This window comes from Drosophila tropicalis, unplaced genomic scaffold, assembly GCF_018151085.1.
Source record: "Drosophila tropicalis isolate 14030-0801.00 unplaced genomic scaffold, ASM1815108v1 contig_878, whole genome shotgun sequence".
Classification (NCBI taxonomy): Eukaryota; Metazoa; Arthropoda; class Insecta; order Diptera; family Drosophilidae; genus Drosophila; species Drosophila tropicalis.
Window position 1 is genome coordinate 14,752,286 of NW_027173374.1, and position 13,218 is coordinate 14,765,503.

Below are 13,218 nucleotides of genomic sequence, written 5' to 3' on the forward strand. Positions count from 1 at the left end.
CTTGTTTCTCTAGTTGTTGTTGTTTGGGGTATGCCACACGATAAAAACAAGAATAATGTGCCACATCATAAATGCCAAAAAAAAAAAAAAAATGGCTCGGCCTCAAGTTTTATTTTAGCCATGTTTTCATTTTTCTTTTCCTTTTTTTTCCTGACATTCATAGTCGTTTACACACACAGAGACAAATGAGGAGGAGGGCTGGTCAAACACTTAAGGCAACAGCTTCTAGTATCTAACACACGCACACACCCAAACCCACACACACGCAAACACACATAGACACACAGACATGGAGAACAGTGTAATAAAGATGCTCGTTGAGCTTTTTTTCTTTTGCTCTTTCCCTGTGCGTGTGTGTGAGTGTGTGCATGTGGCCATAACCTCAAAAATGATGAAGCACAACAACGTCCTGTTTTGTGTCCTCTTGTTGTCCTTTTCCCCCCTATGCGTCCTTCATCCATTTCAGTGCGTGCCTGCGGTCAGCAAACTTTAATGAATATGTATGAATGAATGAAATGAATGGAACGCTTGTATTTAGGAGCCAAACACAGGGAACAAACTGATTCGCATGAATGTATATATATTCCATCTTTTTTTCTGTGTTTTGTTGGTTATTCACAGTAAAAGAGGAATGAAGGAAAATCGATGATTCCGTTAACACACTTGTTGATGTCGGTTTTGTACTCTTCAAGTCAATGCTAATGAGAAGACAAGCATCTGGGGCCAGCTATGTGAGAAAACTGAATGAATAAATAAATAAATAAATACATAGGACCAAAAGTTATGGCCAATCAATCGAACAAAAATTTAAGACGAAACATGAGAGAAGCTGCCACTTTAAAGGAGGCAAAGTTGAAGTCACTATGACTTGGCATTTTCCCCTTTTTTGCTCTTATTTAAGCCCTCTTTTTGCCCTATTCATCTCTATTATTTATTTATATTTACTTTGGCTTTTTCTCTAATTCAGTTCTACATGCAAAAAACTAATGGAAAACAAGCGAAAGAATGAGAATGTTTTTCCTCCCTGCACAACCTTTATGCGCTCTCTCTCTCTCTCTCTCTCTTCTTCTCTCTGTTTCACTTGCTACTTTTGTGGTTATTTTTCTCTAGCAGATTTTTCTATCTGTATGTGTATGTTAGTCGGAGAGTTTTTTTCCATCTCTCTTATTTTTTGGTAGACCGTAAAAGTAAATTGTTTTATATGCTTTAGTCCATGGCGAGTCTGGGCCATTTTTCACTTCTCGTTTTCCCCCTTTTCATTTCATTTTTTTGCCACGTTTATTTAAAAATTTCAATTTAATTTAGTTTTGGTTTTAAGTGCATAACCACCCACATACACACACACACAAAAAACATGCATATGTACATACAGTATGTCAAGAAACAGTTTACACACATGGAAAAAAATAATTTTTTTCACTTTAAATACAAAAATAACTGGGTTTTATTCATTTTAACAAGTTTTTTTTATTGATTATAGCTTAATACTAAATACTTAATTTAATTATGAAAAAACAAAACGAAAATTATTAATACAACTCAAAAGAAACAACAAAAACTGAGATTACACATTTCTGACACTGTCAAGAAAGTGTTTACACACTTCATTTTTGCCAACTGTTTCGCTCTCGTTCTTAGAAATAATAGAATTTTACCGTTAGATATGCTTCCAGAATTTCTTAGAACAGCTTTAACTTTGCGTTCCTCATTATTTTGATGCGAAATTTTGTTGCATGATCTGTATAATTGACTGAATTGAGTTGAATAATTGATTTTTAAAATGCCAGGAAAGAGATTAAGTTTTGACGTAGTCCAATTGATTGTATACAATCACCAGTTGGGAAAATCTGTTCCAGAATTGGTCGAAATGTTTTCGGTGTCGAGGAAAACCATATACAATGTAATTAATCGCGCCAAAAACGAGGGCCGGCTTGAGGCAAAGAGTGGAGGTGGCCGTAAAAAGAAAATTTACCAACGGGCAGACCGCCTTATCATGCGCAAGATCGATCAAAATCCGCAAATTTCGGTGAGATCGCTTGCCAAGGAGCTGCATGATGAGTGCGACTTAGTTGTTTCCCATGAAACTGTGCGCCAGGCCATCCTACGACACAAGTATTCTTCAAGAGTGGCTAGGAAGAAACCCCTGCTATCGCCAGTTAATGTAGAAAAGCGCTTAACTTTTGCTACCAGCATGCTAAATCGGCCCGCAGACTATTGGGAAGACGTCATATTTTGTGACGAAACCAAAATGATGCTGTACTACAATGATGGACCACCCAGAGTATGGCGTAAGGTATCCACTGCATTGGACCAGCGTAATATAATTCCGACTGTGAAATTTGGCAAACTGTCCGTAATGATTTGGGGGTGCATATCCAGTCAAGGAGTCGGTGATATCGCATTTATAGAGAGCACCATGAATGCTGAGCAGTACCTCAACATTTTAAAGGCACATTTGCCCACAAGTGCGGCTCAATTCGGCTTCGTACATAATAATAGGCCAACTTTCAAATTTTATCAGGACAACGACCCAAAACACAAAGAGTTTAATGTCCGGAATTGGTTGCTTTACAACTGTGGCAAGGTCATAGATACACCCCCACAGAGTCCCGATCTTAACCCCATTGAAAATGCGTGGTCCTTCCTTAAAAAAAAGTGGGAAAAAGGAATCCCAAGAACAAAGCTGAGCTGAAAGCTTTTATAATAGAAGAGTGGCAAAAGATCCCTCAGGATTACATTAGCAACTTAATCAATTCAATGAAAAGACGTCTTCAACATGTAGCTAATGCTAAGGGGGGTCACACAAAGTATTAAAAATATCCAAAAGCATATTAAAGTCCATGAGATTTGTAGTCAATTAACCTGAAAGTGAAATGTGTAAACACTTTCTTGACAGTGTCAGAAATGTGTAATCTCAGTTTTTGTTGTTTCTTTTGAGTTGTATTAATAATTTTCGTTTTGTTTTTTCATAATTAAATTAAGTATTTAGTATTAAGCTATAATCAATAAAAAAAACTTGTTAAAATGAATAAAACCCAGTTATTTTTGTATTTAAAGTGAAAAAAATTATTTTTTTCCATGTGTGTAAACTGTTTCTTGACATACTGTATGTATGTATGTAGGTCATGTTGGTGGCTCGCTCGAAAGTAGACTACATTAATTTTCGTTTGGCTGTTTGTTTCCTTGTTTGTTTTTCTGACTTTGGCAAATGGTTTTCATTCTTTTTTTTCCGTCAGCGGAATTTGTTTTTTTTTCCACCTCTTTTTTTTTTTTTGTGTGTGGATTTTCATTTAACCCGGTTTCTCATTGCTAGAGAGTTTTCCGCATTGCTTGCATTTTTGATATGGCGTCAAATGAAAATTGTTGCTCGAGCACCAATGTTTCATAGTGTTAAAATGTGGTTAAATCGTTATCTAATAAATGTAAAACGGGTATCAAATCTTTTCTAACAGCTTTACAATCACTTTAAGGAATTTCCTAAAATGTTTCTAAGCCTTGTAATTAAGTTAGTGGCTCTGTCTCTTCTATTTTGTTTTAGTCTTTCTTTATTTTATCGCCTAGTGGCAATCTTTTTCTTTTGCCTGGCACATAAATCAAAAAGCAAAGAGCAACAGCAACATGCAACATGTTGCAGGCAAATGGTTAACGCCTCCAATTCAACTTCAACTTTAGTTTCCACCAACAGCAACAACTTTCTGAGCTGCTCCGCTGCGATAAAAGTTGCCAGAAGGGGGCAAGCCGCGATAATAGTCAAGACAAAACGAAAAACGAAAACCACACAAGGCGTTTGAATGGTGGAGACAAGGAAGATAGCAGAATGCAGGGGCAATTGGTGAGAGGCGGAATTCTGTGCGTGAATGTGTGTGGGCTCCCCCATTCCTCTTAATTGAGTCATTCAAAGCATGTTTGTGAAAATTGCACAAATTTTTTGGATTACTGATGCATTTCTTTGTAATCAAACAACTAAATCATAATGATTCTTTTCAATGAAAGGGCATTTGCTGTTCGTTATAGTATAAGTATGGGGTTTTCTACTTACTTCCAAACAAAAAGCGAAGAGATGAGCACAATCAAGACCAAAAGCAGGGAGAAGACGGCTATCATCGCAGAGGTGGCCAACGATTGACTGCTATATAAACTGGCATCCAAGATCTGCAAGAGAGATAGAGAAAAGGCGGAGGTTTAGGTTAATAATAATCACAAATGGAAAAAGTAAAAGTTAAACATTGGCAAGGCGAGTAAATCAACAATTTACAGCCCAGCCGCAACAACTGAAAGTCAAACACAAAGCCATTTTGCATATAAACAAACATTACACAGAAAGAAAAAAACAACAACAGCAACAACATCGAAATACAAAGGAAAGAAAGCCACAGCCAAGTAAAATAAGAAGCAAATAGAGATGATGAAGAAGAAAAAGAGGCAAATATTTTGGTAAATATGCCTAACGAAATGCAAACAAAATCGCAGAGCACGCGACTTGGGCTGTTAACCTTTTTTCTCTTCTCTCTCTCTCTCTCTCTCTTGACTTGGCCATCTTAAGTTTTAGCCAAAGGAGTGGGTCGTGTGACTGAACGCGGTAAGTGAGGTAAGAATAGGAATTGAAATTAAGGTCAACTTTACAGGGTAAAGGTGTGCATGAGAGAGAAAGAAGTTGAAATAGAAGGAGGCGAGTTCCAGCAATTTGCCTTTGAATTTCTGCTTGAGTATGCAAGAAAAAGAAAATTACTATGTGTATTCAAGCTGACTGGTAGATACCCTCAAAAAAAGTGCCATGAAAATTGTTCACTATTGAAATTTAGTTTTAAACATTTTCTGTCAGTTTTCTGTCACCTGCTTTCATCATCAGTTATGTCATTGTCATTTTACCCTCAACTTTGCCTGTCAAAAGATAACTTTCAGTTTTTTCTCTCTACATTTTGCTAGTATTAAGTATTTTTATTTATTTATGAAAATATTTTACTGCTATTTGTTGTGAAAAATTAAAGACCAAAGGCGAAGAGGGGAAAAAATTGTATGCAAACTGCCCAACCACCTACTACTACCTACTATAGTTTCCATCTCCTTCTACTCATCCACCTGTCGTTTGGTCAAACATATAGCATAAATCACTCAAAAAAACATGGAAATAATATTTTTGGTTAAAATTCCGTAGAAAGACAGTTGGTGGAGCGGAGAAGGAGAAGAGGTAGCGCTTTAGAGTGAGACAACAAGCCAAGGGAAATGGAAATAAAAGAGCTAAAAGCAACGCTTCCAACACAAAAATGAGGTCAAACTTTGACAGCTGTGCAAATAATTTCGCCTCAGTGTGCAGCGAGAGTGTGTGTATTCAACTGTCCATATGTGTGCGTTGGTGGGTGTGTGTGTGTATATAGGCCACTCTTTAATTTGTAATGCATTTTATGCATATACTAATTTATTAAATGAAATGAGTTTTGAACTCTTTCCTTGATTTATATTTAACCAACAAACACAGAAAATATTGATGGCACAGTTTGCTCCCGCAACCATACCGTCTCCTTCTCTATCTGTAGACCACACTCTGTTTACCCCACTCTGTGGATCACCCTAGATGAAATGCGGAAGCCCCCAATCGCTTATCGCCTAAAGCATGGGCAGTATGAATAATATTAATATTTCATTGGGAGTGAGAGCATCAGAGAAAATAAGCAAAATGCAAATACAAATGCATCGCATCATAACAAAGCACACTTTCTGTGTTTATCTATTGATCGAATTGGAAACACCCTACTGCTACTAATTGCTGTTGAACTTTCTTAATCTCACTCTCAATAGGGTATTTAACTGCCCTCAAATCGAAAGTTTGAGAGATAAGCTATAAAAATATTGACATCCATGTTTCGTGTGCATGGCGAAATTATTGAAAATTGTTGGAATAAGAGGAAGGGAACCACAAGCTGCTCACATTTGGCGCTTATCATGGAAATTAAGAAATTTTTTTTTCGTTGTTGTTTTGAAAACCATTTCAAAGACAAATCGCTGATCTAACCCTTCCCCTTCTCCAGCTTCAGTTCAGCTTGAGGAATACAAGAGGAGAACTGACAGTGAGAGAGGCATAACAAACAAATACAATAATAATAAATTAAACAATTATATTCGGAAAGGGCCAGTGCAATCGGTTTTTCAGTATATTGTGCTTGGGATGGGGGGAAAAAGCCAAAACAAAGTATGACTGGAGGGGAGACAGACCGAGAGAGAGAGAGAGAGAGAGAGATACAGGGCCAACAACAAAGCTCGTGCGTAATCAAATTGATTAATGAGACCTGACGCGAGTTTTTCTTTCGGTTTTTCTTTTGTACTGACTTGGTGCTGGGTATGTGGATCAGAAGATAAGTTTTGTTTTTTTAACCGTGGGTCTTAAAGACTTTTCAGAGACTCTTTAAATATGAAATGATAGAAAAAATAACTTTAATACAACCTTTAAGTATAAATCTTTAAACTAAATTCTAAAGCTAGCAAATACTACATCTAAAAATCTTTGATTTGCTTTAATAAACCAATGGCGAATGCATTTCAAGTGTAAGAAACTGATATGCTCGACATTGAAAGCTCCCCTACAAATTCCCTAGAGTGCAGTGTCTCTGCTGTCTATCTGGCTCATAGACAAATCTCACTTGCAACATTCAATTTTCGAAATGGAAGAAATGAAAAAAAAAGAAACGAAAGCAATTTCCCATTGTCTTTTGCTGTGGCCACAAATATTTTTACGTTGTTAGATCTATCACCATTTTGTTTTTTTCTAGTTTTGTGTGTGCGTTGATAATCGATAAATCCGAAATCCATGTGTAGGTAATAATATGTGCCCCTCTTGTCGGGGTCAGAGACAAGGTGGGCCGTGTATGATAATAATAATAATAATAACTGTACCAGATGTTGCAACACTCTTGCCACTGTGGGCTATTGTCAGCTGCCGCCAAGCACCCAAAAGGGGCACAGTTACAGTAGGAGAGCAAGGGATTAACATTAAGCAGATCCGAGATAAGAATACGGTGGAAAAAATGTGAAAGCACACAAACTTATCAATAGCTTAAGAGGAAGAGGTGGCCCTACTTTGTGTTGTGTTCTGGTCATGTTTGCCCATGAGCGAGATAAGCGATTTTCCAGTAGGCAATATGATTGAAAAGGTTTTCCAGTAACAGCAACAGCAAAAAAATAAAGGAGTAGGCAAGGTAAATAGAAGTAAAGATAACAATTTGAACGATTTATGGCAAGGCAAATAGGGAAATGTAAACAGAGTGAGCAGCAGCAGTAAACGAGACTTCCAACTTGGATGATAAAATAATTAAGCCACACCCTTCATACTCCCTTTCCTAAAAAGAAAGCCATTAGGACAGAGACAGAGGACGAGAGAGACTGAGACAGCGAGATGTGGTCTAAGCATATGAAATTATGGCAAAAAGTTAAGAAGGGCAAAAAATTAAGCGAAAAAGTGCTGGGAAATGGAAATGGAAACGGCAAAGCCAAAACGTAAAGAAAATGGAGATTAACCGTTAGCCAGTGTTGCAAAATGTGGTTTATTTTTATGAGTGCGCAACTTTTTAATCATGAAATATCTCCGCTGCCTCGACAGAAGCTCAAGGGCAAGCCAGCCAGGAGGATGCTAAGAGAGGATAGGGACAGACTGGAGAAATGGAGTTCTTTTCGTTTTTTTTTTTTTTTGTGAACTTCCTTGAGTAGGCCATAAAGTGAAAATGTTTTGGAGTTGCCTTTGACCCAATTTTAAGTGCAGATGGAGAAAGAGACAGAGAAGTTGAAACCGAAATGCATAAAACTCCATACCGAAAGGGAGGAGAGCAAGTAGAATGGAGGGCAACAAAGTTGTGGGCGGTTTGGCAAGTCATCAAAATCAGTCGTCAAAATGTTTATAACCAGCAAGCGGTTGGCTCACACCTCACTCATCATACTCCTCCTCCTCCCAACATTTTGGTTGAAGTGAAAAGTTCTCACCGTTTGGCAACTTAAAGTTAACAACTTTTTCAGGCAGCGGGTTTTCATTTCCTTCTCTCTCTACCCCACACTATCCTTTGATGCTTCTCGTTACAAAAGTTCCTAAAACAAAAAAAACCGACACAGAACAGTGCACGAGACTGATGATGTGTTGGGTAAGACGGCAGAGAGAAGGAGAGGAAAGAGCTTTGCTTGCAACAAGCACGTGCCTCCTGCAGCAACAACTGATAAAATGGCAAAACTTTCCAACATGCAACGTATGTGTGTGTGTGTGTGTGTATGTGTGCGTGTGTGCCTGGTTTTTTTCTCAACACTTTGCCTCCGCTTTTGGCCTAACTGAAAAGTTCGATTTCATAGCACGTGCATACACATGTATCTGGAGTAGTATCGATCTCCTGCTGCACCCGACCGCTCCCTTATGTCGTTTCACTGCATCCAGTTAGCTCTGGCTTTTCTTTTGTTGCTGTTGTTGGCAGTTTTGTAACCACTTGGCCAAGGCAATTGTTTGGAAACAAACTTGTGATTGAGAGTATACGAAGACGAAACATTCTTTGGCTAGTGTAATGAGGCAAGTTTCTTTTCTCTCTCTCTCACTGAGTGTGTATTTAGGAGGTGTCTATGTGTGTGTGTGTGCATAATGAGTTTGAATCTTTCCATTTCTTGGATACATTTCATTGCATTTTGATATAACTAGAATTTTGACTTTTTCCCCTTTTTTTTGTCGTTTTTTGCCTTTACTCTCTCTGCTTTACTTCCGTTTTGTGTCTGTCTGCAGCTGTGTCTGGGCTCTGTCAACTGTAAACAACAAGCAACACACAAAATTCTAAAAGAAGCAGACACCAGAAAAGCCAAGAGCAACATTTCTGTAGACTAAACTTGATATTTATATACATACATTTATGTATGTACATACATGTGTGAGTGTGTGTGTGTATAGAAGAATTCTCATTCTCACAACATTCGATATCAATGTCAAGCTATTTGCTATTTTGGCTTCCCTGTTTTCCATTACTTCCTCCTCTATCATCATCATCATCATCATCGTGTTGCTGCTTAAAGTTGAAATATTTTACGCTAAAGGATTATTTTTTTTGGCGCTGTCACCGTCAAAAGGGAAGTAAACACGCCCACACGACCTCAACAAGCTGACAGAGAGAGAGAGAGAGAGGGAGTAAAAGAAATCAGTCGCTGCTGATGAAATTTAATTTCATTTTCCTTTAAGGACATGTTTTCCTTCCTTCCACGCACACATACACACGCACGTTTCACTGAAATTGGCACAATTCCCTTTTTAAACTTATCAATTTGATGAGGAGAGATTGAGAAAGTGAGAGAGAGAGAGGAGGAATGTGGGCGGGAATGGTAAATCGGGGAAAAAGACTTTTCTCCAAAAACTTAATCCCTTAAATTGATTTTGATGGCAAAATTGAATTTAAGCTGATTTCGCTTAGATTTTCATTTCGGGGTTTTTTCTTTCTCGGGTGTGTGTGAGTGTGTATGTGTGTGATGCGTTTCGTGGGAACAATTTTTGGACTTTTCTCTACCTTTGCCAGAGAGTTAGATTATCCATAAGATACTTTTTGACATAAAATGCATGTAAGCCATTTGATTTGTCAGCATAAATCAGTTCACTAGTTGAGGAAAAAAAAAAACCACTAAGCGACAGTCTCAAGTGCCCACACACAAATTGTTGTGCGTGTTTCGGACCACACACAGATCTGTTTTTTTCTTTTTGGGTTTATTTAAATTTTTTGTTACATAAATGCTGGAAAATTAAGTGGAAAACACTTGACAGAAGGGGGCGGAGGGGAGATTGTTGGGGCGGCTAGCACGTGAGTTTTATTTTTCATATTTTTTGTTTTGTTTCTGGACTTTTTTTTTTCTTTTTTATCAATGCTGGTGTTGATGTGGAATTTGATCTCGACATTTGCCTCGCTGCCTAAATAAACACAGAGTCAGAGTCATAGAGAGCAAAAGAGAGGCACACAGAGTGAGAGATTAAAAGAAATGAAAGAACATTTTCCCTATGAAATTATCTCTCGTTTTTCCTGTGTTTGGTTTTGAAATAATTTGTTACAAATGAAAATGATAAATGAAATGGTTCTATGTCTGTGTGTGTGTGTGTATTCTGTAACCGCTGACAACCTTTAAAGTTGTCCGGTGGAATGAGATTGGGCATGATTTTCTGGGCCATATGTTGTCCAGCCGCCTTGGTCTTTAGGTCGGTCTGGGTCTGGGTCGAAATTTCCTTTGCCTACTTACAGGCTGTTGCCCAGAAATGTTTCACTTTTCGTTGGTTTTTTTGTGCGTGTCGTTGTTGTTGTCCTTTTTTATTTATTTTTTGTTGATAGCGCTTAACTTTTCATTGTTATTGTAATTTGTTGCTGTTTCCCCCCAAAAGGCATGGACAAGGGCTGAAATGTGGGCGGTAAAGTGGGCGTTGAGTGTGGGCATCATCATCGTCATAGTCATAATGAAGTTGCAGGGTCGAATGGTAGACGCAAACAGAAACAAGAGCAACAGCTGTTGCTGGGGCAACAAGAAAAAAAGATGTATATATAGAATGCGGACTTCAAGGATGTTTTTCTTTAAAGTGATTTCTTGTGGTTGTTTAGGCAATTCCTTCTCTGTGTCTGTGTGTGTGTGTGTGGGTGACATTTGTGAACTTTAAACTTTTTGCCTTCAAAATTGAAAAGGTGACTCGGCTTAAGGGTTAACATTTAAGAGTGTGGAAAATGGAAAAATTGGCTTTCCTTGGAGTTTAAAGATTGTTCAGGTAACTGTACACATACATATGTACATATGTATATTTAACATTTTCTCAAATGGTTGAATTAAATTTCACATAGATTTTCATATCAGATGTGAGACATTTTTTGCTTGTTGGCATAAATCATTTTACTTTTTGTAGTCTTTCAACTTTACTCAACTGTTAACATTTATTACGCCCTTTTTGTTCGGATCAACCCACCACTTCAATTACAACAAGTAGGCGGGCAGATGTTGTTGTTGCTGTTGTAATAATAAGCAATATACATAATTCAATAAGGCAACATAAATTTCTGACACCTATTCACAAAGAGAGAAAAAAAAAGGACAAAACCCAAAGAGTGCGAGTGAGAGAGGAGAGGAGAGGAGGGGAAGTCAAAGCACTTGCAAAATACAAGGAGGAAAAATTAAACAGCTGCCTTGCAAAATGCTGGCTCATTAGGGGGAAAAGAGGGTGAATTTGTTGCCACATCAATGTGGCAAGACAAGGCAAGGGGTTGCCCGTTTTAGATTTGGTTCTTGGGTGGTGCATTAACTTACCGGCATGGCCTGGCAGACATCGCTGTCCCATTGCTGTTGTGCCAATTGCTCCTCATTGCAATCCTGCGGCACAACGGTATATTCGGCCAAACTGGGCGGCCTTGGTGGTGGTGGCAGGAAGAATTGTGGTGGTGGGGCCAATGGCATGCCGGCGCATTCATCGCACTCAAACATAAAGAGTTCGGCATCGGTCATTTCCATCATACCCAACATTTTCCACATTTGTGTGTTTGTGTGAGTGTGAGGATGTGTAGATGTCTTCTTCGCTTTTTTGGTGTGTTATTTTGTATTTTTGGGATGAGTCGAGTCGTTTAGGAATATATATATTTATAATTCTATTCCAATGGATTATGCTCCTCCTTGGCTGCGTGTCAAATTTGCTTCCAGCTGATCATCATCCTCATCGCTGCCTTCATCGTTGGCGGCAAAGCTGCTGATGAAAGAAAAAGAATGCAAAAAGAAGGGACATTGGTTAGTTGGCCAATTGGCTTATTATAACAGTTGAAATGGTCGGACAGCTGTCCATGTGCTAACACAGAGACACGAGTGTCCTTTGTCTCTCGTTATTCTCGGTGAGTAATTATCTTCCCTTGGTCTTTCCGGGCACGTCTCCGCCTCTCCGTTTCTCTCTCCACTTAATTGAACTGATCCTAGCAATGAGCCTCCACACACGCTTTCCATTTTGGCTGTCTATCGCTTCTATATACATATACATACATATGTATATACAGAGGACCCACCCCTTGAATCTATATTTAGGTACATCAAGGACCCACGGTCACATTCCACCCTGTGGCTTAATGTTAATTTTTTTTTCTCATTTTTTTTATTGATTTTGTTTAATGCGTTTCCATTTTTTGCTATTTACTTTTTATTTACTTTGCTAGTTTGTCCTGCATTATCCTTTTTTCCCCTTGTTGTTTTTTTCGCCCCGTAAATCTGTCGACTCATTGGCAATTGCTTTTTCTCTTTTCTTTCTGTCAGTTGTTGTTTTTCTTGTGTTATTATTATTATCCTTTTGGTTGCGGTTCTGCTATTGTTGTTGTTGCTTTTTCACACATATGCTGACAAAATAATTGAGAGAAAGGTAAAAAAGTTAACATGACTTGGAAAGTTGTTGATCCAGCATTTGATTGATTTCAGAAATATTCATCCTAGTTTTAATTCATTTAAGGTTTGACTTGGCAGTGACTTATATAGTCATTCAGCTTAAGTCGAAATCCAAACGGAATGTAGCCCACTTGACAGCAACTCAAGAGTCCATGTGCTGCCTGTTTCAGTTGTCTCTTTTTTTGTTTCTTCATTTTCTGTTTGTTGCTGATGCTGCGTGGGGCAGAGACTTATTCTTCTGTGCAACATATGTTGCCAGTTGGTTTCATTTAATTAGTTGGAGAGCTGCTGTCACTTGTCTCACAAACAGAAAGACAGTAAGAGAGAGAAAATGGGAGAAGGAGCGAGAAAGAGAGTGAGAGATGGCAAAAGATATTGCCAAAGAGAGTCTCCTGATAAGATCTTCAAATAAGAAAAGAGGAAAAACTACAATCATTGAATCTGTTTGCTGTTTGTTGTTGGATTGGGTGTATCTCTCTCTCCCTCTCTCTCTCTCTCTCTCTCTGTCTCTCTTGTCTTGCAATCAAATGTAAGCCGCTGTTGACATTGGAGATTAAAAGATATTAAAAACGAAACGAGACGGGACAAGACGACAAAGCCAAAGGAAAACGAAGACGAAGCAAAAGCCGAGAAGGAGATGAAGAAAAACACAATGACAAACAGACGGAAACACACACACTCGCACACTTACACACACATTTAGACAGACGGACAAAACATGTCAAAGATGAAATGTTGTAAAGAAAATTGAATTGAATTGAATGGCATCGAGTCGAATCAGAGAGAAAAAAATAACCAGACCAAACAAATAAATAACTGAAACCAAAAAAC

The 13,218-nt window shown here is 38.2% G+C and overlaps 2 protein-coding genes across 4 annotated transcripts in view; one reads left to right on the forward strand and one right to left on the reverse strand.

The window, feature by feature from the left end:
- LOC137583925 (uncharacterized) overlaps nt 1-13,218 on the forward strand; it is a 186,957-nt gene that overhangs the window by 53,333 nt on the left and 120,406 nt on the right. The window lies entirely within an intron of this gene.
- The window catches only part of pxb, a 178,584-nt gene that overhangs the window by 6,064 nt on the left and 159,302 nt on the right, over nt 1-13,218 (reverse strand). For 2 of the 3 annotated variants that reach the window (XM_068300862.1, XM_068300860.1), the window contains 2 exons: nt 11,278-11,710; nt 4,040-4,152 (listed from right to left, as the gene is read on the reverse strand). In XM_068300862.1, the coding sequence (XP_068156963.1) occupies nt 4,040-4,152; nt 11,278-11,499 (335 nt within the window). In that variant the 5' untranslated portion in view covers nt 11,500-11,710. The remainder of the gene's footprint in view (nt 1-4,039; nt 4,153-11,277; nt 11,711-13,218) is intronic. The other variant, XM_068300861.1, reaches the window with a different exon arrangement.